Here is a 23,557-nt window from a genome sequence, read left to right as displayed (position 1 = left end):
GTGCATACATAATGATAAAAAAATAAATTAATAGAAAAATGTGACAATCTAATGAGCTTGAAACTGAAAGCAGTAAAAAAAAAAAAAAAGAAAAGTCAAGAAAAATAAACACGCTCATATTGAAGAGTAAAACCTTAAAAATCTGACAAAATACGCAATGACCATTTAAGCAGCCGACAATAAAAATTGAAATGAAGCAACTAAAGGAAACCCTTAACATACAAGTCTCAAATACAACTTATTTTACAAAACGCTTTGTGAATTATATAAAAAGTAAAAGACAAAGTAAAAAGAGTAGTAGGATTGTTTCTCTCTTATGATAGCTTAAAAAATAAAATGAGGCTCATAACATTCATTCGTTTAACAGCTCTGTTATTTTCTGAATCATCCACAGCTACAAACTATCGGCGACAAGTTGCTTTGCTTTAAGGCTTGTGATAAGTTTCAGCATCCTCCATTTATAGTGTTTACATTTGAAAAATGTCCCCAAACGCCTCTCAAAGTCTCTCGATTTTTAGGACTCGTCTTCAGAGTCCAGGAGGCTGCGTTTCTGTGGCGCCACAGACGATGCGTCAATGATACAGGTTCAAAATGATGATAAAACTAACTCAAACATTTGAAAAGTTTCACTGTTTGTGACATGCGCAACAGTACAGCTGTGTCACATCATCTGGATGCAGAACTCTGCGGTTTGAATCATCTCCTGCAGACTGGTGATTCATACCTGTATTCACCTGATGGGTCTCCAGGGAGGAAAACGGCCTGGCACTCTTTAAATCTGTTACTGTTTGTTGACAAAAACTACTGCTGCTTCTTTTTCTTTAATACAGATTATATTAAAATAATAAATCACATTAGGACTAAAGTGATTGATATGCAATAAATACTGCAAACACTACTAAATGAATATCTCAATGTTATCGTGTACTGTTTTATAAAACTATAAATTTACTATCTCCTTATTGCATTTAGCTACATATATATGTATTGAGTTTTTATATTAGAGACTGAGCACATCTTTAATGCAGGTGAGGACATGTTTTATATGTTTATCACTGAAGTGAACAGATGGAAGACTCGTCACGATATATAAATACACACCAAGAGTCAGATTAAACAATAGATCATCACATCCGTAGTGTTGTCTCTGCTGGTGTACAACAGTAAATATTAAACAACAAGGACAATAAACCACCAGTGTTGGTGGGAGCACCCATAGAGCACATATCAGCAGAATCAGAGAAAGAAAGAAAAGAAAAAAAAGGTAAGAAACTAAACAATAAAAGGGTTTAATGCTGGAAGCAACTACAGCAATAAACTTCTACAGATATTTTTTTTTTCTCTTATGATTCTTTTAACATACAGATGAAATATGTTGCATTGGACAGTCTCTAAATATTTGAATGGTGTGCAAAGTCAGCGATGGGATATACCAGCCATGCATTGATCTACGTTACGCAGCAGCAGAGTCTTGCATAGTTTAGAAAATACATGCATTAGCGTTTTCATGCGATACTGCATTCCTTTACCATTCTTACTTCTGTACAACGGTAAGTCTACAAACAAAGGAAACTAAAAGGCAGAGGATAACCTCAGTCGGAGAGGGGAAAGAATTCACATAAAAATAGCGTTTGATTTTCTGGATTCTTTATACCTGAAGGGCTGCAGCTTCTGTCGCTGGATCTGATGAGCGTTTAGATCGGTTTCTCCTGGAGTGCAGGTCTGTTCTGGTTCTTGAGTTCTCAAAAGTCAGTCATTGCACGTTTTGTAAATCAAAGATGGTCTAACTAGTGATGAATTCTAGATGAAAGAAACAACTGGAGTATTAGTCAAAGTAGAGTTAAATCTAAAATCCTATTGGATTTCTTTGTCCTCTAGTGGGAAGCTACTGATCAACGTTTCCAGCTGTTTTCTCAGACTGTACAACACCCCTCCATTTCTACAGCGTGAGCTGCCTGCCATTGAGATTAAGTACAACTGCTAACTTCCTACGTCTCAACATTGTTTTAAAACAATAAGGGAAAAGAAGGAAATGTTTTGGCAAGGTGGTGGTTGGGGGGAAACAAAGAAACTACTGCTTTTAGTGTTTTGCTGTAGATCAAAAAAGTCCCATAAAGGTTGGGTCAAGTAAACCGACCTTAAATTATAAGCCATATTTACATATTATGTACATGTACTAAAACACAGATTGTCGAATAGCCACTTCCACGTTGGACAAATACAATAGTAGTAATTAAACACGTGAAAAATGAAGGGGAGTTCTGGCTACATGGATATTGTTTTTTCTCTCTAACCTTTCATCACTGGCGAGTGGAGGAACGGACAAACGAGTGTAAAGGCATGATCCAACTCTGAAATGCACGCTGATGATCATAATCAATTACAAACTTTATAAAAAGGCAAACAAGACGATAAAAGCCAAGTTTACATCCTGCTTTGAACCAAATGTAAAATCAAAAAAAGAGCAGCTACGGTAATGCCACCATATTTAAACATACTGTGTGTGTGTCTGTGTGTTTGTGTGTGTGTGTGTGTGTGTCCTCCTATAACCTCTGACAAAACTGGCTTTACGTAAAGTGATAAGTGCGGAGATCTAAAAAATATATATATACATATCTGGAGCAGACACATTTTAAACTCCAATTTAAAAAAGGTCCTATATTGAGCAATTTGATCCCTTGTATTTCTCTCAGAGGGACCAACCCCGTGTGCAGCTACAGCAGGAACACTGATCTGCATTTAGGAGTTCAGAGGACCGGTCTGTAAATGCTAACTCTGCTTGCGTGAGCAGAATTAAATGTGGAAGCTCCTGGTATGCCTGGAAACTAGAAATACTACACTAAGTCAATTTTGAACATTTCTAAACTCAAGAGAAGCATATGGGACCTGATGATCAAGAGCTAGCGATTAAATCCACGTGTCTGTCTATTGTAACCACCATCGTTGTTTATGTTTAATGTGTGTATTCAATAAGGAAAAAAAAAAAAAGCATTACTAGCTTTGGCACGTGTCAAAGCTGAGAAGCAGGTGCCTTTAGATTTAATTTCATAACACAGACATCAAACTTGTAACAAGCCTGTAGAGCTCGCATCTCTTGAATGAGCATGCGTCTCTTTTAAAGGCTGCAATATAACAGCATTATTCCATATTTGAAGTAGGCAGCGTTTCTGGGAACCACAGTAAACCTGACACGCTACAGACACGTCGTCGGGGGGAAAAGCGATAATGTCACTGAATGTTGCATTTTAAAGCATTCATTCTTTGAAAACAGACTATGCTGGTATGTAACGCGCGTGTATTGCCATCAGAGGTGCGACAACTAAACAGTAATAAGGCTGATCGATCAAAACAAGGCCAGCAGGCATCGCGACAGCTGCAGTGACAACATCCCACCTTTGCTTCTATCGTTTCTGTACAACTACTCGGCCATACTGCGTCTGGTAGCTCCACCCACATGTGGACAATAACAGCGTCAGTGTACTTCTATTGTTCATAAACTAAAAGATTATCAATATTCAAATGAAGGTTGATTACCCAAAAGCAAAAAAATTAAAAAAGGTACTGTATTTTAAAAGTCCTACGTCTCCTATGAGGTACCCCGGATTATGATAAACACTGACGACAACTTCCTAGCTCAATGAAATATGTGGTCACAGTTCTGAACGTGATTGATTAAAAGGTTCCACTGGCTTCAGAAACGTCAGCGGAGCAGCGGCCCGTTCCAGCACCAGGTGTAATAAAGGAGTAATCTCACCGTAAAATGACCCCTGAAACATTGAGATGAATGTACCCTTTTACCATTTCAAGTCTAAGGTTGGTTGCCTCAACTCTACGATATGTCTTGAAATCATTAAAATCGTATCGGACAATAATCGTCAAACTACTTTACAAAGTGCGAGAAAACAACATTCCTACCAGTGATGCGTACAGTAGAAGACTACCATGTTGCCAAAGGCAAGTATTTGTTTCCTTATACAGCATTAAAAGGCGCTTAAGATCATTTTCATCTAACTCGAGGAGAAAAAAATAAAATGATACATATGATATACTTTCATTCAATATCTGTACAAACGTGTGTGTATATATATATATATATGTATATATTGCGATTTTTTTTAAAGGGTTTCATTCCAAAAAACACAACCATCTTAACTTTCAAAACATTTCATTAAATACATTACTATCAAAAAGAGTAGTGATAAAAATAAACATAATAAAAAACTGGGACATGTTTTATATGCAACGACTCTCCCCTCCTACGATTCTTTTCTTTATAACCGTACATTTTCCTATTTTACATTCTTGTGATATTCATAATAAAGACTTGTTCCTGCTCTCCTCCGTGTCGATCGTTGATGTTCTCAGAACATTTAGTGTGAAATTGTTTGGGTACATACAGTATTCATGTATTCTCCAATAAACCTTTGATAAATAAAAAAGCAAAAAACAAACAAAAACACTCAAATAAGACCCTTATTTACCAATGTGTAGGAAGTGTGAAGATCAGTCCCCACATGAGAGAAAAAAAAGAATCAAAAATAAGAATAACATCATCCTTTTGGAATGAAACTCTTTTGCGTCTGTATGCATGTCTACGAATATATCAACCCTTTTTCAGTATCCGAGGCTAGTTTTGATGTTATGGTTCTGTTAACTTCGCTGTTAAACTTCTAATGCTTTTAAATGTTTTGCAGGAGGATGAAAACACCACCAGCCAGTCCATGTCGACTACATCTGTTGCATTATGGTTGCATTATGGTTGCGTACCAGTCGGATGTTTCCTAAACAGAAATTATGCAGCTGCATTTTAAGCAAATCCCCTTCTATTGGTCTTAGATACACACAATGAAACAGGACTTACTGTGCATTTAAGCACATACCGCCATACTTATGGATATTATGCAGGTAATCCTGTGCCTTTCCCCTCTTCACAATCATAACTGACTCTTAAAAGGTTGAACAATTTACACTCCAGCATGCTTAACCTTGCCCAAAGTGGCTACAATTGTTCAAAGCTGGAGACAAAATTTTGATTTTGGCAACAAAAAGCATTTAAAGTTAGTGTACAAAACCATAACATCAAAAAAATATATTAAATATATCTAGTGCTCACTGAAACTTAGGCACAAAGAAATTAGCTGCATTTTGTTTGTTTTGACGTTAATTACTACGGATGTATCATTGAGGCCTCTGTGTTGTTCGTGCAGGAGATTGCATGCTTGAGGATAGCTTTCGGGAAGATGCCATCCTTTCAAGAGGCTTCTTTCCGTTTGCAGGAGACTTGCTACTTACATCTGAAGTGGAAGACTTGGACTTGCCTACATTTAGCAGGGTTCGACTGAGAGAGCTGGGGGGCTTGGAAGACTCCTTTGGCCCTGACTTTGTCTCACCTCCACGAGTCGCTGGGGACGTCTGCGAAGACACGTCCCCTCTGGCCTTTCCATCGTCGGCGCCACCGACCTCCTTGGCTTGTCCATTCTGCTTGAACGTTTTCTCCGAGACCTTTTTGAGAAGCATGGTGCTTTTTCCTAAATCGGCCGACCGGCGGCTTTCCCTTTGCCGAAGGGCGCTCTTGAAGAAGGACAGGCCTTTCTCCTCGGATTTGCTGTTGCGCTGCAGGTCCCTGGTGGACACGCTGGGCGAACGCAGGCTTGTGACGGACGAAGTGCTGCTGGAGCTCCGCACGGATCTCTTCTCGGCCCGGTTAGCTTCGCCACTCTTGGCAGGTGAGGAGCGAGCCAAGCAGCTGCCTCGGGCGTTGTCGACCAGAGGGCTGGTGTGCATAGAGTCTCGGCTGAAGCTCCGTTCCACCAGTCGTTTTCGACTGCTTGTGGAGCTTTTCTCGCTGCCGCTGGAATTCTTCTTTGCAGTTGGTGAGGGAGACGCCGATGACTGAGGTGTAGAGCGGAGACATGGCTTATGTTGCGGGGTCGCGTCTGCAGCTCGATTCAAATCCTTCGTTTTAGAGGGAGTTCCACACGGTGTCGAGGTGCTTTTCTTAACATTTACACTTTTCTCTTTAGTGTTGCTCCCCTTTTTGCCCTTCACAGGAGTACTGGAAGAACTCTCAGACGCAAACGTCTTCTGTGTTGAGCACAACCGTTTTTTGGAGGTCTTTTCTTGCTCCACTTTGCCAGAGTTTTTCGTGGAGCCTGTGCTTTCTGCCTTCAAGGAAAATCCTCCGATACTACTCTTGCGTTTCTGCTCTTTGGAGGGAGTAGCTTGAGCAGGTAGTGTGTTTTGGTCTATAGCTGTAATCTCGTTGTTGTTTTCACTTGCCTCATTTTTCATGCTCTTCTTGTCCACTGGAGTGGGAGCTCGGCAGTAGATCATATCTAAGAATCTTTTACTGTTGTCCTGCTCGCTGAAGTTGCCCTCCGTCATGGACGAAGGAGTCCTGTTGCCAAAGTAGCGCTCGTGTCTACTGTAGCTGCCAAAACAGGAAGTGGAAACCTTGTCGTCGAGTGCTTCTCCTATCCTCTCCAAAGGAGGGGAACAGCGAGAGTCCAGGGAGAAGCGGGAAGGCGAGCTGGATCTCATCTGCAGCTTGGCAGACAGAGACCAAGAGGGTCTTATCCCGTTGTCGCTGAGGGCTAGGGGGCTGCCGACAGACGACTTGGAGGACAGGCTCTGGCGCTGAATGCTTCTCACAAAAGGGCGGACAGAAAATCCTCCTAAAATCACAAAAACGTGTAAGAAAGGCATGTATTCCTGAAGAACCACAGAAGATTAAATGAAAGCTATTGGAAATAAATTCATATAATAATAAGTTAAGATACAATTAAAAAATTACATTCTCCCTATTGATTGGAGAATTCATTGATCCACACCTTGTGTTAAAGACAGTATCAATAGAGTACCAGGTACAGTATCAATACCACTTGGAAATATTCCTGCATTTCCATCGTCTAATCTTGCTAGTCAGGATGAACTCTCGCTGATGTGGCATCACTCAACAGGAATTTAACATCTGCGTCTCATTCTCACCACCAATACATATTAGCATAACAAACAGAGCGAAGATTGTGTAAATATTTGCATTAATGAGGATTAACGGTGAAATCATCCAGCCATTAAAACATGCTGAATACAAAACAAGCAGGTAACAAAACCAAAGTACACAGCATCACATCAGTCACAGTGAAATCTGTTAGTGAAGATTGTTGCGGTTAAATACCGGTTTGTCTAGCCTTTGTTTAATGATGTGTTCGTACAGGCTGCAGCTTGTGACATGTCATCCCCACCTCTGCTGTAAGACTGGATCAGCACACAAACAGCTACACGCCGGCAGAAACCTGCTCGTCTGTGTGTAATGCTTCACCACTTTCTGACTTCTTGCATTGGGAATTGAGAAAGTTGGCGTTTGCAAATGTAAATAATCTCGGTACATTAATACAATACATTTAGCCGCCTCTTTGACTACTTTGGTAACTTCTCAATTGCCGCTTTTGCACTAGTATCACCTTAACTCGGTTCTACCCGTTTTGCGCTTTTGCATAAGGGCTGAGACGGGTAGAGCCGCTCCAAGCCGATACCTTTTTCTGTAACCATTTCAGTGAGGTTCTATCCGGGCTGAGCAGGGACTATTTCTGAGGTCACCACCCTCCGCGCCTCTGATTGGTCGGGGGGCGGGGCCGTCAAACGTTTGAATCAGGAAGCGGGAGTCGGCGCGAGGCGACTCGCGGCTCGCGGCGATTTTATTATACAGCAAAAACGTCTGTTTGGTGATCCAACTCTGAGGTGCAGATGTTCATAAACCTGGTGGCTGTCGAGAAAAAATTAAAAAAGCGATGTAGACGGGCTGTTTTTTTCTCAGCCGCTCCCGGCTCCAGCTGATTTCTCATCTGCGCCGACACAAACAAAGGTGCTGCGCAATCGAGTACGTCACAGCCGCTTCACCCCACCCCCCCCACTTCTCCCCTGGCTGTGCAAAAACACACGTGTGGAGCCGTGTAAAGCCGCGCCGAGCCGAGTCGGGCCAAGTAAGTCCTAGTGCAAAAGCGGCAAATCAGAGTGGAAAAATGACACAGCAGGCACAAGAGAGAGGACTTTGTGTTTGTGTATTTACTGTACAGATCAGAGTACAAACAACCACTATGAATGCAAGCTTCCTCTCACCATCATCTTCACTACGCTCTCCTGGAAACTCGACGGACTCGGCTAATGAAGCCAGCGAGGTTCGTCTGGACGAGGCTCCAGAGGCCAAGCTAGCAGGCCGGCTGCCAGGCAACCTGTTGATCCAGTGGTCACACAGTGATGAACTAGTCGAACCTGTGCAAAAGACAATATCGCTGTCAGTCACAATCTAAGGCTTTAAATCTACCTTAAAACATTTTCAATTCAATTTAATTCAATTCAATTTTATTTATATAGCGTCTAATACAACAGATGTTATCTCTAGACGCTTTCCAGAGATCCAGAACATGAACATAAACATAAACATAAACCCCCGAGCAATTATTATATAAACAATGGCAGGTAAAAACTCCCATAGTGGGAGAAAAGCCTTAAGCCAAACAGTGGCAAGGAAAAATTCCCCCATTTTAGTCAGCCATTTTATTCAAGCAGGGATCAATCAAACTTAATCAACATGGGAAATTAAGGTCTGTGTTGACCCTTGCCTCCAATATAACATTTCAGTATTTGTTTGATTCATTCAAGACACTAATTAACTTTAACATCAGACCACTTTATAGCCGTCTTAGATGAATAATGGTATAAAAGTGATACCAACCAGCGACGGAGCTGTTGGCGGACCAGGAGGGAATAGCGGCTCTCCTCTGGTAAAACAGAATGTAGGCTGACTGCTGACACACGTCTTCATCAGCTATTGGTGAAACCTCACTGTCATCGAAGCAGTACCACTGACCATCAATGGAGTTTTTGCAGTAAGCTGTGAGCAGAGATCAATGACGAGAAAGACGTCAAATGGAGAAGCGTGCCAAATCTTTAAATCCATCTTAATAATCTTTGCATTAAACATTTTCCAACTGTTAGCCTCACCGGTGTAGTGGCCTCCGTGCATGTTGCCATGATGGTTGCACACGGCGTACAGGTCATACAGAAAGTCATCGGGGTTTCTTCCCAGCCCGTAAGACCGTCTCCATGGTGACCAGTGGGAGGGTAAACTCCAGCTGCTCTGGCTTCTCTTGACCACATGTGGAGCCATGTCCATTTCCATCAGCGGGAACCGGACCATGTTCTGCAGCTTTACCCGCCGGTCCCCCTCCTGCAGAAACAGGTCCATAAACACGTCTTTTTACATCAGTTTCAGCCCTTTATCACTTTAAAAAATTTTTGTTTATGATTAATAAACATAAATTAAAAAAAATATATATAAATAAAGTTTGTTTTGTTTACAAAAGCATCCCAATAAGACCATACGGCAAAATATTTCTTGCTTGACCATATAGCATTCGGAACAGTCAATATCTTCCAACATGAAGTCTAGTTCTGAATTGTTGTTCCACTTGACAGTTTTTATATGCAATTTTTTTATTATTTTACTATTTATTTTATCTTTGCAAATATATGCCTTTTATTCAGCTTTTTTTTAACTGTACAGCACTTTGTTCAACCTCGGCTGTTTTACACTGTGCTACATAATTAAAGATTGAGGCAAATCAATCGAGCAGCAACTTCTCATTTTATTTTGTTATTGCATGAGCTGAAGAACCTGTCTGAATCTCTTGAGATGCAGGATGAGCACGTCCGGCAGCGTCCACAGGCTGAGCTTGATCCGGCCCTGCTGCAACTGCTTGCAGTGGGGACAGCGCCAGGCATCGTCTGGGGCCAGCTGAAACACACACACACACTCGTATATATGAACACACCCCAAAGAGCAGCTATAAAGAACAAGTTCCAACCACACTGGTTATAAAATAATCCTAACAGAGGATGAGGCCCGCATTTTTCTAAAGTTTCTTCTCCAGAGCAGTTGAAGGCATGTTAAACCACAATGTTTATGAAAGCCTGCGCTGGAAATCTGGAATGTATTCCAAAGATAGCATAAGGAGAACAAAGTCAAACCAAAGCAACTAAAGAGATTTTTACTTTTCTTTTCTTCTTTAATAATCGATTTCCAACTGAATGTTGATAAACGTTTTGAGGGGGGAAAGAAACGTGACGTCACATTTTAAAAGCCAGCTTAGTTTCCAGAACGTTACCTGCTCTTCCTTGGTGTAAAGCTGGAAACACTGAGCGAGCGTGCAGGCCTGAGGCTGATGGTGATGCTGTCTGTGCAGATAGACGCTCTCAGCGTCTGGAATATACTCCTCCTCAGTGTGTCCAAACAGGCTGTGGGAAACCAAAGAACGCTTCATTCAACAGCAAAGTCACCATCGTTGCATAACTGGCTAGTACCAATCAGTGGAGCAGTACTTCATATGGGCACAGTACCTTGATACATACTTTTCTCCTATCGGAATATTTGCACTTATTGTTGTTTTGAGTTCAGGCTTAAATTGACAGTATTTTTGAATCCCTGTTGAAAGATACCTGACTCTGTCATCCTTTTTTTTTTTAAAGTTATTATCACATTCTTCGTGAAATTAAGTATTTATTCTTGTGTGACTGTGGCCAGTTAGTTGGTTTGTACCTCTTGAGGCAATGTGCTGTAACATCAAGTCAGGTTCAATGACGGCTCATTATTCTGCTCCACTCTGTTCAGATGAATACTTCCAGGTAACTTTAACATGCAATTCCTAAGAAGTTTACTTTTTCAAAGCAGCGTCTTGTCTCTCAGATGACTGAAATACACCCCGACTCCAAGGATCCGGGTTTCTCTTCCTTGATGGTTGATATTCAATGTTAATTGTGTTATTTCACTGGCGTTATAACTCACTAGTCCTTGGTCTCTTTGTCCCACTCAACCACAATCTTCACGTGTGGAGGTCCCCCTTGGCCACAGGATTTGTAGGCTCTGCAATAAAAACAATATCAGCAAAATAAAATAAATACACTTAAAAAAAGTAATTTTGACAGGTCCCCCGTAGAGGTTTGGGTCTGAACTTGCTCTGACCAGATTTGTGAAATCCAGCTGTTCAGTTTCATGGAATTTAAAAAAAATGAGGTCAGTGTGGGGAGAAAAAAATGACATCTATACTGAGCACTGGTTAACTCAGTTGGACGAGAATTAAGATCTATTGTTTGTGGGCAAACAGCAAAAACTACTTTTATATAAATAAATTACTGTTTTAATACTTATTACAAGAAGTATGAAAGGGTCCATAAAGCTAAATCAATGTTTCTCCATTTGAGTCACACGTTATTGTGCACAGTCATGCACGACTTGTTATACAGGAAAATCATGTGGATTAAGAACATGCTAAACTGGTATTTTAACAAACAAATCAAAATCCTGTTAAGACATGTCCTCAAGCTATCTGTGTGAGAGGAAGAAAACTGAAATCATCTCCTTTTAATTCTGTGCACAGTCAGACAAACAGGTCTTGCTTTTCTTTCTTTGATTTCAACCTGTATTAGTGACTTTAACAACGAGAAACATTCAAGACATGAATATATCAAACCAACCGCAGAATGCCTTTTTATACAGTGGTATGAACCCAAATTTTTGAAATCCAGATTCAATTAAAAACGGGCTTGTTTTCATGAAAATAAAAGTCAGTCCTCCAACACAAGCTGAGCAAAGCTATTTTTTCCCCTTTTTCTACTTCAATAAACTCACTGAAGTAATTATTTTATTTTGAACATAGCTTTGTACTGACTTAAGCATTTTGACATGTTGATGCATTATTATCTTTCTCTCCTATTACCTAACTGTCTATTTGGGATAAGGGATGTGTGTACAACTTTGATGATTTCTTGCTTGAACTCTTCTGATACCGGCATGAGAAAAACTTTTTTTTACAAATGGGAATGGTTTGTGAAGGGACATAAATACTCGTAGATCCAAAAACAGGGGGATTTGGATCTGCAAGTATTTCTGTTCCTGCACAAACAACTTCATTTCAATTTAAACATTTTTAAAAAGAAAAGCCTCTCAACTTGTCTTGTAGCACTGAAAGCCAGTACTGAAGCATATGCAATACTGCCTTGCAACTTCCTGTTTTAGTTTGGCAGCTGTCGGACTGAAGTAGCTATTTAGCATTATGTTGGCGATATGCCGTCCTTTAATGCAGGAATGTGCGCTGGAATGCTCATCGTCCAAGACTGCACTTTCCAAAGAAGACATGAATGATGCTTTTGGTTGAACCAGCACAGGACTCTACTGCGTAAAAGGAAAAGATGAAGGAAACATAGCAGAAACTCTAGGGTCTGCTTTTCAGAAATGAGAAAAAACTCCCCAAAGAAATTCAGAAATCCACAACAATAACCAGACAAAACTGAAGAGTTGGTCACCTTGGATGACCGATCAGTCATTAAAAATACTTTACTACACCTCCCAGCTGAATATTTGGAGCTGTGGTGTAGTTGAATGAAGGCTTGACATCCCAGACAGTTATGAGTAATGTTCTGTGAACAATCTGTTGTTCAAGGTAAGTAGTAAATATTACCTAAAAACTAATAATAAATAAAATGAAATTTGTCAACTTCTATGTGAAAAAAAAAAATATTATCCAACTGAATAATCTTACAAATAGGAGAGAAAATCAACTTAGAGCGTTATGCTTGGTGAGAAGGTCTCTCGGTTATAAGACATTAAATCTTTATGCATCCACTTCGTACATTAAACAGCTCCTCATCACTTTATCTGAGTTTTTACTTGAATCTATTAATAACACCATGACCCGCTTCCCTGTCTATCTACTATCTTATTATTCTGTTTGATATTTTGTTCCTAAAGTGGAAATCTTTTAACAAACTCTGAGCAAAAACCCAAAAAAAAGCCTAACATTACATAACAACCATCTGATGGGTGACCTCTTTGTGGAAGGAATATGATTGAATATGAGAAATATGATTTCATTTGAACATTCATCTGGAAGTAGGTGCTCTTAAGACCCTGGAGATGAATGTTACGCAGAGTCTCGACAGAATGGAAAACATTACACATCCTCTACACAACACAGTGATTGGACGGAAGAATCAGTGTCTTCAGTTAGAGGCTTCTTCCTCTCCACTGCAGCAACTTCACATGAAGACTCTATTTAATCTCATTTATATTTTTTCCATTTTCTTTTGATGAAACAATCACACTGCAAAGATCTAGGTGATGTTCGGCATTGATAAAGTATCATTCAAATTAGTTTCTGTCTGCAAATGCTCATGAAATATAAAGTATATTAAAAAAAGAGGCTGGATTTCAGCTCTGACCTTTCAACAGTGGGGTGACACAGTGGCCGCTCGTCTTGGGGAAGGAGGTAAGTGATACCAACGACGCCAACTACTCGAAGAGTGAAAGGTCCAACCTAACGTGCACAAAACATAGCAACTATCAACTTATCCCAACAACAGATAGATATTTACAATATTATTTTATTGATCAAAATCTGTGAAGGCTCAATCCTGAAGTAAAACAATACAATCATCTTACTCTGGAACCCATAGTTTAATGAACCATCACGTTACATTGTTTAAACGAGGCAGAAAAAAAAAAGAAAGAAAAGCCCTACACCTCTTACCTGAACGTAGACCCCAGGCCTCAAAAGATGCCGCATTTTCTCCAGGATCTCTTTCTGAAGAGCATCCCAGGTCACAGTGCGCTCCATGTACAGTACGAAAGGAAGGCCAAACCTAAGAAACAAACATCTTCCGTGAGCTGGCTTTAGTTATTACAAGAACCCAGATATTTATTACTGACAGAACATTCAAAACAGGGCTGGTTTTTAAAAAAAGCTAATGTTAAAGATTACAGAAACTAGAAACATTTGGAGTTGCAGTACCTTTTTCCTTGGTGGCCACTACAGGCTCTGTTGCACACCAAAAGAATCACTTTTTCTGGCCCCAAGTTTTTATTAGGCGATCCAGTTACAGGAGTCATGGCCCCCTGCATGAAGGACGGAGTCCTGCCAATTTCTGTCCCATACTTTAAATTGTTATGATTCAGATTTGCCAGAAGACTCCCTGTAACAGACAGAAAAGCATATCTGCATGGTCCCCAGTCTGATACTGACACATGTAGAAAAGGATGGATGGATGGATATGTATTTATTCTGTGTACATTCATTGAAAACAAATTCACTTATTTATAAGGGGTTCTATATATGTTCAAAATGTGTGTGTATGCTAGGAATGGGCGATATTTTACCGTTCACGATATACCGTCAAAAAAATTCCCCACGACAAGAATTTCTCATCTCGCGGTAAAAACGATAAATTCCCGTTGATGACGTTTTTGTGTGAAGCTGATTTATGGTTCTGCTTTAAATCGACGCAGAGCCTAAGGCGTAACCTACGGCATAGGCTCTGCGTCGATTTTTAACACAGCACCATAAATCAGCCTTAACATGGCGGAAGGCGGATCTGGGAGCGAGGAGCTCGTTGTTAAACGAGGTTCCAGCTCTGGAACTGGTTTCGATTTAAAAAGAGAGACGAGGAGCAAACATCATCTATTATATGCAAAGTCTGCAAAAAAACAGTGAGTGCAAAGGATGGCTTTTATTTATTTGTCCTGTTTCTTTATTTATCAGGTTGTATTTTTTTCTACTTTGTGATTTTATAAGCTAAGAAAACTTGAAGGACAATGGTACTTTTGCTGTTTGCACTGTTATCCCACTTTTTAATCCATACAGTTTGAATAAATGTTGAATCTGTTCTTACATTTCAAACTTGTTTCATTTGAGTCATTACAGTTTTGCAGGACAGGTGGACTAATTTAATTGGTTTTTATTAATTCAATTTAATTGGTGTAGTTTAGTAGCATTTAGTATTCTTTTAGAGCAGTGTTTTGGGGGCTCCAAAGACTGAATGTGGTGATAGATTTATAGTTAAAAAGGTGGTTGAATTGTTATTTTTTCTATCGTCATTTTTATCGTTATCGGGATAAATGCCAGAAATTATTGTGATACATTTTTTAGTCCATACCGCCCATCCCTATGCATGTGTGTATATGTACATTAGGGGTGTAACGATACACTAATCTCACGATACGGTACGATACACGATATTGAGGTCACGATAACGATACGATATTATAGCAGTATTTTTTTAACAACCTTGAATGAGGAACATATGACTGGAAAAAATTTTCTTTTATTTGAAAGACACAAAATACAAAACAATGCTGTGCGTTTGCCCTATTGGTACGGTTTGTAATGCTTTATAACTGTTTAAGTTTTAAAGAGCAAGCCAGGACAACCATTTTCCACAAACTGAACTAAAAGTAAATGTCAGGTTTGCATTATGCATCTTCAGTTTCATACAAGTACAAATATTTTGCCACAAACTGAATAGTTTCTCTCATGTATGATTTGACTTTTTTCTTTTCCAGAAATTTAACAACTAAAATTAAATAAATAAATAAAAGTAAATAAAAACATACAATTTTACATCATAAAAAAGATTGATTCATGCTCACCTTATAAGTGTAAGAGGAGATTTATTTTTGTTAAGAAGGTTAGTTTGTTAATTCAGGGTTCATTATTTTATGAATGTATTCTTTATATTCTGTATATCAGGGACTATAATTACACTAGTCAGTTTATCTGTAGTGATTAGTCTGTTTTAGATTGGGCGGAGTGATACAGCACTAGGTGCTGTGTTGATGATCTAAAATCCTACGCTGTTGAGCGCACATTGAAGTAAACTGGAACTCACGCAGAAGTTGTCCCGTGTTTATCCTACTCACGACCTGAAAAAGGTTTAATTTAATAAGGTAAGGCTTAACTCTACACCACCCTTACATAAGTAAAGGTTCAGACCTCAAAACGGGACCGCAAAATGGGACTAGTTTCTTCTGAGCGGAGTAAGATTTTGGTCCGCGGGTCGAGGTGCGGTCGCAGTCAGATGCGCGTTACTAGTCAACACAATAGATTAATATTAATAACCCAATATCGCGATACACTTTGTCACCTCCACGACACGTTTCGTGACGTTTTTGTATCGCGAAATTTCGTGGCACGATATATTGTTACACCCCTAATGTACATCTATTATACATAGATTCATACAAGTGTTAATGTTGTTATGCTCTATACAATGGAAGGAAGGAATCAATAAATGAAATATTCAATAGTATGTTGAGTTACCTCTTTTGTTGCGTAGATTTTCCAGTTTGAAAGTCTCTGGTGTCTCAAAGGCAAAGATGGAATCACTCTCTTGAATGACCTCCAGATCATCGTCATCGTCACAAAACGAGCGATGAAACCCGTCGTAGTACATTTCTGTCAAAACAAACTGTAACAGCAAAAAAGAAAAGAGAGTCAGTTCAAATATGAGCTTAAAGAAGCAAAAAGCTTTTATCCTGCCTAAGCTTCCATTTAAATTCATTTTCCGTTAACGTTTGTTAATATTTACAACAGGCAAACGGTGCCACATTAATGTATTTCTATGTGCAGGTAGTACAGGTTTTTACAAAGGTGAGCTGACAGCCTGTAATACAGTATCACAGTGTCAGAGCATGATGAGAGACAGGAATAGCACCTGGTCCATTGGGATCTTGGTCTCACGTGACACAGCATCTCTGAGGCGGTAGACGGTACTTTTGATGGGAACAGCAACTCCAATCCTCATGCAGTGAGAGTACTTTCCCTGGTACACCACTGTCACGTACAGGGGCCTGAGGAAAAAAGATAACACAGTTTTACAAGTGAAAACACTACTTTATAGCTCAGTGTTTGCTGCAGCTTAAAGTCAAATATTACATTGAGTTAAATGAAAATGATTCTGTCAGAAAGCGTCTTCTGCTTTCTTTCGATTCATTGTGGGTTTTTTTTGTTTTGTTTTATGACGAACCGACGGTATGTTTTGCTGCAAAACTAAAAGATCCTTTTATTTCCCTTCCCTGCCTAGAACACTCACATCTGAGTTTGCTTTGGTGTGGAAAAATGAGGTGCTCCGACACCTTTAACCAACCCACACACCTGGAAAAGCAGGTTACGTTCTTACTTCAAACCCACACATTTGCTTCACACTGTTGTTAACTTGTCAAAACACTTCACACAAGCACATAGTGAGTTTGCCCTTTTAGAGACATCAACCCCTGGAAAACTTTGAATGCAACGTGTTTGCTTGCCTGCCGTCTCCAAGAAACGAAAACAACTGTGTTGAGAGGCAGTCGGGAGCATGTAAAAACCTGTCAGCTGAGCGATGCAAACGGGTCATTCTCTGCTCCGCGGAGGAGCTCAGGCGAGAAACTCACCGTGTGTGTGGCAGTGGGATTGGTAAGGAAATGCAGAGGAAGGGATCAAAGGTGTTGCTCTGCTTTTGGCAGTGCGGGCACGTGAGAGAAGACCTGTGGGGAAAATATTAAATCTCTTAACGTGATGGAGAGATTACGGGGACAGATTTATCCTGATTAAACCGACCTGTACTGCGCCTGAAAAAGTTCTTGTACAAAAGAGCCGGCAGAGAGGGGAGGAGATGGTCCTTCTATGCTCTCGTCATCTTCTTCAATAGGTGGCTGAGATGGACACAAAAGCATTATTAGCCTGATGTGCATGTCATTACAAACATCCTCTTTATTTTTACAGAGCAAAGGAAAACATAAGTCACAAACATAGAAAGACAACTAAATCTAAATCATTAAATATCAACAAGATTGATGAAATCTGCAAAATTACAGTAAAATATCGGCAGAAATACAAATTAAAGTAAGAATAACAAACGTACAAATGAAAGTAAACGGCGCATAGAAAGATCAGTTATCATAAGCTCTGCTTCCCATTGGAGTTCTGCAAACCTGCAGTCTGAGAACGGGGTTATAAGGTTGCAAGCAACTGATATTTGTACTTTTCAACTGAGCTAAACCACTAAGGGCTTTACATGTGATAAGGACTTTAAATTATATTCCAAAGGTTATATGGAGTCAATGACAAAAGGCTAAAGGAAGAGAAATGTAATCTCTCCACCATGCCTGTCAGGAATCTTCATCATTTGGGATCAACTGAATTTATATTTATTTAATATTTTAAGCCAATAATTTTGACACCAAAGTGAAATATCTGCAGTAGTCCAGCTATCATAAGATACATTTGTAAACCAGTTTCAACAATTCTTCAGTGAAGTATGATCTTAATTCTACTGGCATTACTCAAAGGGAAAAAATAAATAAAGGTCCGATGTACCGTATATACGCCTTTTAAATGACTATACGAAAAGGTAAAATCTCTTCAAACGTGCCTCCGTTGTTCGTCACAGACCCAGGTAAAGCAATTTAAAAACAAAGAATCAAGCCCTTTTCCTTCAGGAACTGATTAGTTTCCCCAGACTTTATAGAGCTGAGTGTCTGACCATAAGAATAACAGAAGAAATATTCATCATGTGCACATAGAGTTAACAAAAACAATCCCAGTACAGAAGCCTGTGGAACACCATATCCAACTATCATGAAGAAAACTTAAACCAGTCCAAAGTAAAATCTCAATTTTACAACTGACTCTTTATTAAAATGTTTTGGTCGAAGATGATGCCCTGAACTCTACCATGAGATCTCGCCAACAGGTCAGTTGTTATAGGGAATAAGGAGCTGATTTAAATTGTAACCAACAGTTTCAGCGGTGTACCTTTATAGCAGGCCTGCAGTTGGGGTTGGGCGTGTTGAGGTCTTCATGTACTCTGTCCAGCAGCCACAGTAGAAACTCTTGAGCATCATGCTGGGAGTTCCCCTTAAATTGTGTGGCATTTTTGGAGACGGCATTCTACAAAACAAGGTAGAAGAGTTACAACACCTGACACTACCTCTGCATTAGTTAATAATAACAACAACAACAACAACATATCTTATTTATAGAGCTCTCTTCATTCAGGGAATCTGAATGAAGTGCTTGTCTTCACCTATAGAAACACCTTATAAACACCTTAGTCACAAAACAGGAGTTGGCCCTGCAAATAGAGAAAAACCACCAGTGTAGAATCTTAAAAACCCTTCAAACCTTAAATATATATATATATATATATATATATATATATATATATATATATATGTGTGTGTGTGTGTGTGTGTGTGTGTGTGTGTGTGTGTGTGTGTGTGTGTGTGTGTGATTATGTGTGTAAGTAGATATATACATAGATATAGAGCAGATGCAGTTAATAGAGACAGTATAGTGTAAATAAGTATATTTATATGCAGGGGTCCACACAAGCTGGTACTCGAGGGCTAGTCTACTGCATGTTTTAGATGTTTCCGTGTCTTCAACACACCTGATTCTAATCACTGGTCGTCATCAACATGTCATCAAGGTTTACACTCTGTTGGTGACACAGCCTTGTCTATCAGGGTTGTGTTGAGGCAGGGAAACGTCTAAAACGTGCCCTCGATTACCGGCTTGTGTGCACCCCTGTTTATATGGGCATGTGTGTACAAATATATAGAAATATTCAACTATGTGTATGTATGTATAGGTATGTGTGTGAGTATAATTACAGTATATAATAATAATAATAATAATAATAATAATATAATATTGTGCTGTCTTCGGGTCAAGGAAGGGGGGAAAGGGAGGAAAGAAGGAAGGGAGGAAGGGAAGAAGGAAGGGAGAAAAAAGGAAGGAAGAGAACCAGGAAGGAAAGAAGAGAAGAAAGAAGGATGGAGACAAGAAGGAAGGAAGGGAGGGAGGGAGGAAGAAAAAAGTAGGAAGGAAGAATGGAGAGAAGAGGAAAGAAGGAAGAATGGAGACAAGAAGGAACGAATGAAAGAAGGGAGAAAAGGAGGGAGGGAGGTAAGAAGAAAAATAGGAAGGCAGGAAAGGAAGAAAAGAGGGAGAAAGGAAGGAAAGAAGGAAGAGAATAAAGGAATGAATGAAGGGAAGGAAGGAAAGAAGAGGAGAAGGAAGGATGGAGACAAATAAAAGAAGAACATAAGGGAGAAAAGAAGGAAGGGAGGGAGGAAGGAAGAAAAAAGTAGAAAGGAGGGAAGGAGGAAGAATTGGGAAGAATTGGGTCATGTTGACCCGAGGACAACACAAGGGTTAAGTTTACAATTCTTCCTACTCCTTTTTTGCACATGTAAACTAAGATATCAAGTGTTAAGCATGTTAACCATGTGTAAAGGAGCGCTACAGAAGGTCCTTCCTCCCTGCAGCTGTGAGACTACACAACCAGCACTGCTCACAGTAGACCACATACAACCTGACAATAAATGTACATAAGGGAAATAATGTGCAATATCTTTCACTCACTGCAACGTGCAATTATGTAAATATCCATCTGTAAATATCCGTCTGTTATCTTTTTATATACTAGTATTTCTTATTATTTATCTTTCTTATTATTATTATTATTGTATACCAGTTCACTGTTTATAGTGTGTTATTATTATTACTGTGTTATTACTTTTCTATTGATGCCTCTTGTTTTTTGCACTATCCCCTTTGCTGCTGTAAACTGCAAATTTCCCCTCTGTGGGACTATTAAAGGTTTATCTTATCTTATCTTATCTTATCTTATCTTAAAGGATGAAAGTCTTTGTTTGTTTTCTTAACTTCTCTTGAAGTGTTGTTGTGTTTACATGTACAAAAATGTACAAAAATTAAAAATAAAAAAATAAAACAGTTTCATACAATCCAAAAAAGTAGGAAGGAAGAATGGAGAGAAGAGAGGAAAGAAGGAAGAATGGAAACAAGAAGGAACGAATGAAGGAAGGGAGAAAAGGAGGGAGGGAGGTAAGAAGAAAAAATAGGAAGGCATGAAAGGAAGAAATGAGGGAAAAGGGAAGGGAAGGAAGGAAAGAAGAGGAGAAGGAAGGATGGAGACAAATGAAAGAAAAACATAAGGGAGAAAAGAAGGAAGGGAGGGAGGAAGGAAGAAAAAAGTAGAAAGGAGGGAAGGAGGAAGAATTGGGAAGAATTGGGTCATTTTGACCCGAGGACAACACAAGGGTTAAATAAGTTTACACTTCTTCCTACTCCTTTTTTGCACATGTAAACTAGGGCTGTTCGATTAATCGATTTTAAATCGTAATCGCGATTATGTAATTAGAACGATGTTAAAACGTGAAACTCGTAAAATCGATTTTTCACTTTTTTTTTAACCTTGTCTGCACACATATTAATGATTGATACCATATTAATGATTGGTGGAAATACCTCTCAATACCTGCGACAAGTGCCCCATCGGAGAGGCTCTTTAGTGTAGGAGGGGGCGTTGTAACATGCCACCGGGCATCCCTCAAGCCAGATGCGGTAGACCGGCTCATGTTCCTTGCAAAAAACTTGCAAATGTGAATAGCAAATGTAATGACTGACATTACACACCTCTACCTCCTTCATGGGTTGCATTATTATTTAGCATGCAAAGATCCAGTTTAGTTTAATTAGAAAATGTCTTGTTTTATTTAATTGGAAATATAACTTACTGTATGTTTGCAAGTGCTGATTTGCTGATTTTTTTTTCAGAGATAAAACTTTATATTTTATTATATTTTTTAAAACTTTTTTTCAACTTATTTTACAGAGTTTTGCACTTTATTCATTCATTTTTGGTTTAATAAGAGCAAAGTTTGCACTTAAAGCCCAATGGGGCAAATGTTCAATAAAAAAACAGCATATTTGAAATTATTTCTTTGCCTTTTGTCAATTCACAAAATAATCGTAATCGAAAATCGGATTTTGAGAGAAAAAAATCGAGATTTTATTTTTGGGCAAAATCGAACAGCCCTAGTGTTTACATGTACAAAAATGTGCAAAAATGTACAAAAATAAAATTAAAAATAAAAAAATCTAACAATTTCCTACAATCCTAACAATACACTGGTGGACTTCCCCCTGTGATCTGAGTCCTCTCACCTTGAAGTCCCTGCTGTGCTGCGGGGTGTACTCAAACGTCCACAGAGCCCTCACCAGCCCGGACAGCTGCTCCGTCACCTCTCCCTTGCTCAGCGGGCTCTTCTTCTGCAGCAGCACGCCGTTCGTCTTCGGCTTGTTCTCCTCCGACTCCTCGCCCTTGTACTGCTCCAGCACCAGGAACTCTGCGAACAGCTCCGTGTTGCTGAGGCACTGCAGGATGGCGTTCATGAAGCAGGTGTTGCCGTGGTTCTTCAGCCCCGACACCCCGGGGATCTTCTCCCCGAACAGCAGCGCCCCGAGGTCTCCGTCCCCGTCCATGGGCACGTCTTTCCCGCCGGGCTTGAAGGTGGAGAAGCCGCCATCGTCCTTGTCGTCGTCGGCGTGCAGCTCGGAGCCGAAGCGGGCCAGAGCCGTGAGAGTCCGCAGGACTCTGCTCATGAAGCTGCCCGCCGACCGGACCGAGCCCCGCCGGAACAGCTTCTTGCTGAAGCTCGACTTCTTGTCCTTGATCGCGGCTTTGCAAGACATGATTTTGATTTTGGAGGCGATCACTCAAAGTAAAAGGGACAGAGGTGCCGTTTTCCTGCCCCGCCGCTCCGTCTCCGCACGGACACTCAGAAACCGAGCTGACTGCTTTGAGTCGGACTTTACTGGAGACATTTTTCTGGAGTTGTGCCGCGTTCCATTTGTCCTCGGAAGTAGGGATTTCCCAGTTCCCAGTCGGAATTTTCAACTGGAACGCCCCTCGAAGTGGGATTTCCCACTGGGAAAGTGGGAGAGTCTTCACCACCCCCGAGTTACCATTCCGAGATGGCTGCCCCGGTTGTAAACAGTAGAAGAGAGCTCTGTAAAAATTCGTAGCACTTCATTCTAGTTTTGGTCACACTAAATCAGTCATATACAAGTATTGTTCGGCATATATATGCTGCTATAGTGTAATTTACATTTTTCATGTGGTATATGCGAACTACAAACTTGTTTACCTACTTTGTAACTGGAACGCTGATAACTCGGCTGTGACGTTATTCCCAGTTCCGAGTTCCGACTTCCGAGGTAAATGGAACGCAGCATTGGACCGTCACAACCTCACAAAAACACAGAGTTGATTCAATTTCACACTCTAAACTAGCGTCAGCTTCCCCCTACTTCGCCCCGTGGAGAGCGTTTAAGTTGTTACACGATCATTTCCCTTCACAGTTACTCCGGTTTTGGATGAATCGACATGAGTTTTGCTGTTTTGCTGTTTTGCTGTAAAGGCAGCAGTGTTAGCTGCTCCGGCCGACAGAGCTCTAGCTCCAATAACAACACACACGACGGGGCTTTCCCGTGCAGAGCTCCGAGTCCAGCAGGAACCGACGTCCCGCCATGGCGTGCGGGTAAATACGCTCAGCTCCAGACAGCGTGAAGGATTTGATTAACCTCACATTTTTAGAGCATTTTAGAGGAACATTCAGGCTACACAAGCTTGCGCTGCGTCTTCTTCTTCCACTGCTGAGCAGCACACGGCGCCGACAACACCGCCCCCTACTGGAGGGACATGTCACATGTCACTCAACAATTTGACTTGATTTGGTTTGATTTGATTTTGATTTGTCTCAAACATGCAACACAAGCATAAAACAAACGGTATATATAATAATATTAATATAATAATTCAATAGTATAATATCAGAGGATTGATTTTGAGTTTTATTTCGGTCCATTTGGATACAACA

General features: G+C 40.1%; 1 protein-coding gene across 1 annotated transcript; it reads right to left on the bottom strand.

The window, feature by feature from the left end:
* Window positions 1-4,751: 4,751 nt before the first annotated feature.
* usp31 (ubiquitin specific peptidase 31) lies at window positions 4,752-23,319 on the bottom strand. Its single transcript, XM_061712820.1, has 17 exons — window positions 22,830-23,319; window positions 21,843-22,687; window positions 18,624-18,758; window positions 17,427-17,521; window positions 17,261-17,353; window positions 16,543-16,678; window positions 16,149-16,296; window positions 13,845-14,025; window positions 13,584-13,695; window positions 13,276-13,370; window positions 10,844-10,921; window positions 10,167-10,296; window positions 9,677-9,796; window positions 9,004-9,229; window positions 8,735-8,893; window positions 8,119-8,271; window positions 4,752-6,674 (listed from the first exon to the last, which is right to left on the bottom strand). Exons 2-17 carry the CDS (start codon window positions 22,368-22,370, stop codon window positions 5,179-5,181), a joined length of 3,885 nt encoding a protein of 1,294 aa, XP_061568804.1. The 5' UTR covers window positions 22,371-22,687; window positions 22,830-23,319; the 3' UTR covers window positions 4,752-5,178.
* Window positions 23,320-23,557: the final 238 nt, after the last annotated feature.

Source organism: Cololabis saira, chromosome 21 (genome assembly GCF_033807715.1).
Source record: "Cololabis saira isolate AMF1-May2022 chromosome 21, fColSai1.1, whole genome shotgun sequence".
NCBI classification, from domain to species: Eukaryota; Metazoa; Chordata; class Actinopteri; order Beloniformes; family Belonidae; genus Cololabis; species Cololabis saira.
Note: the sequence above shows the minus strand (reverse complement) of the source record. Positions and strands in the feature narration are given on the sequence as shown.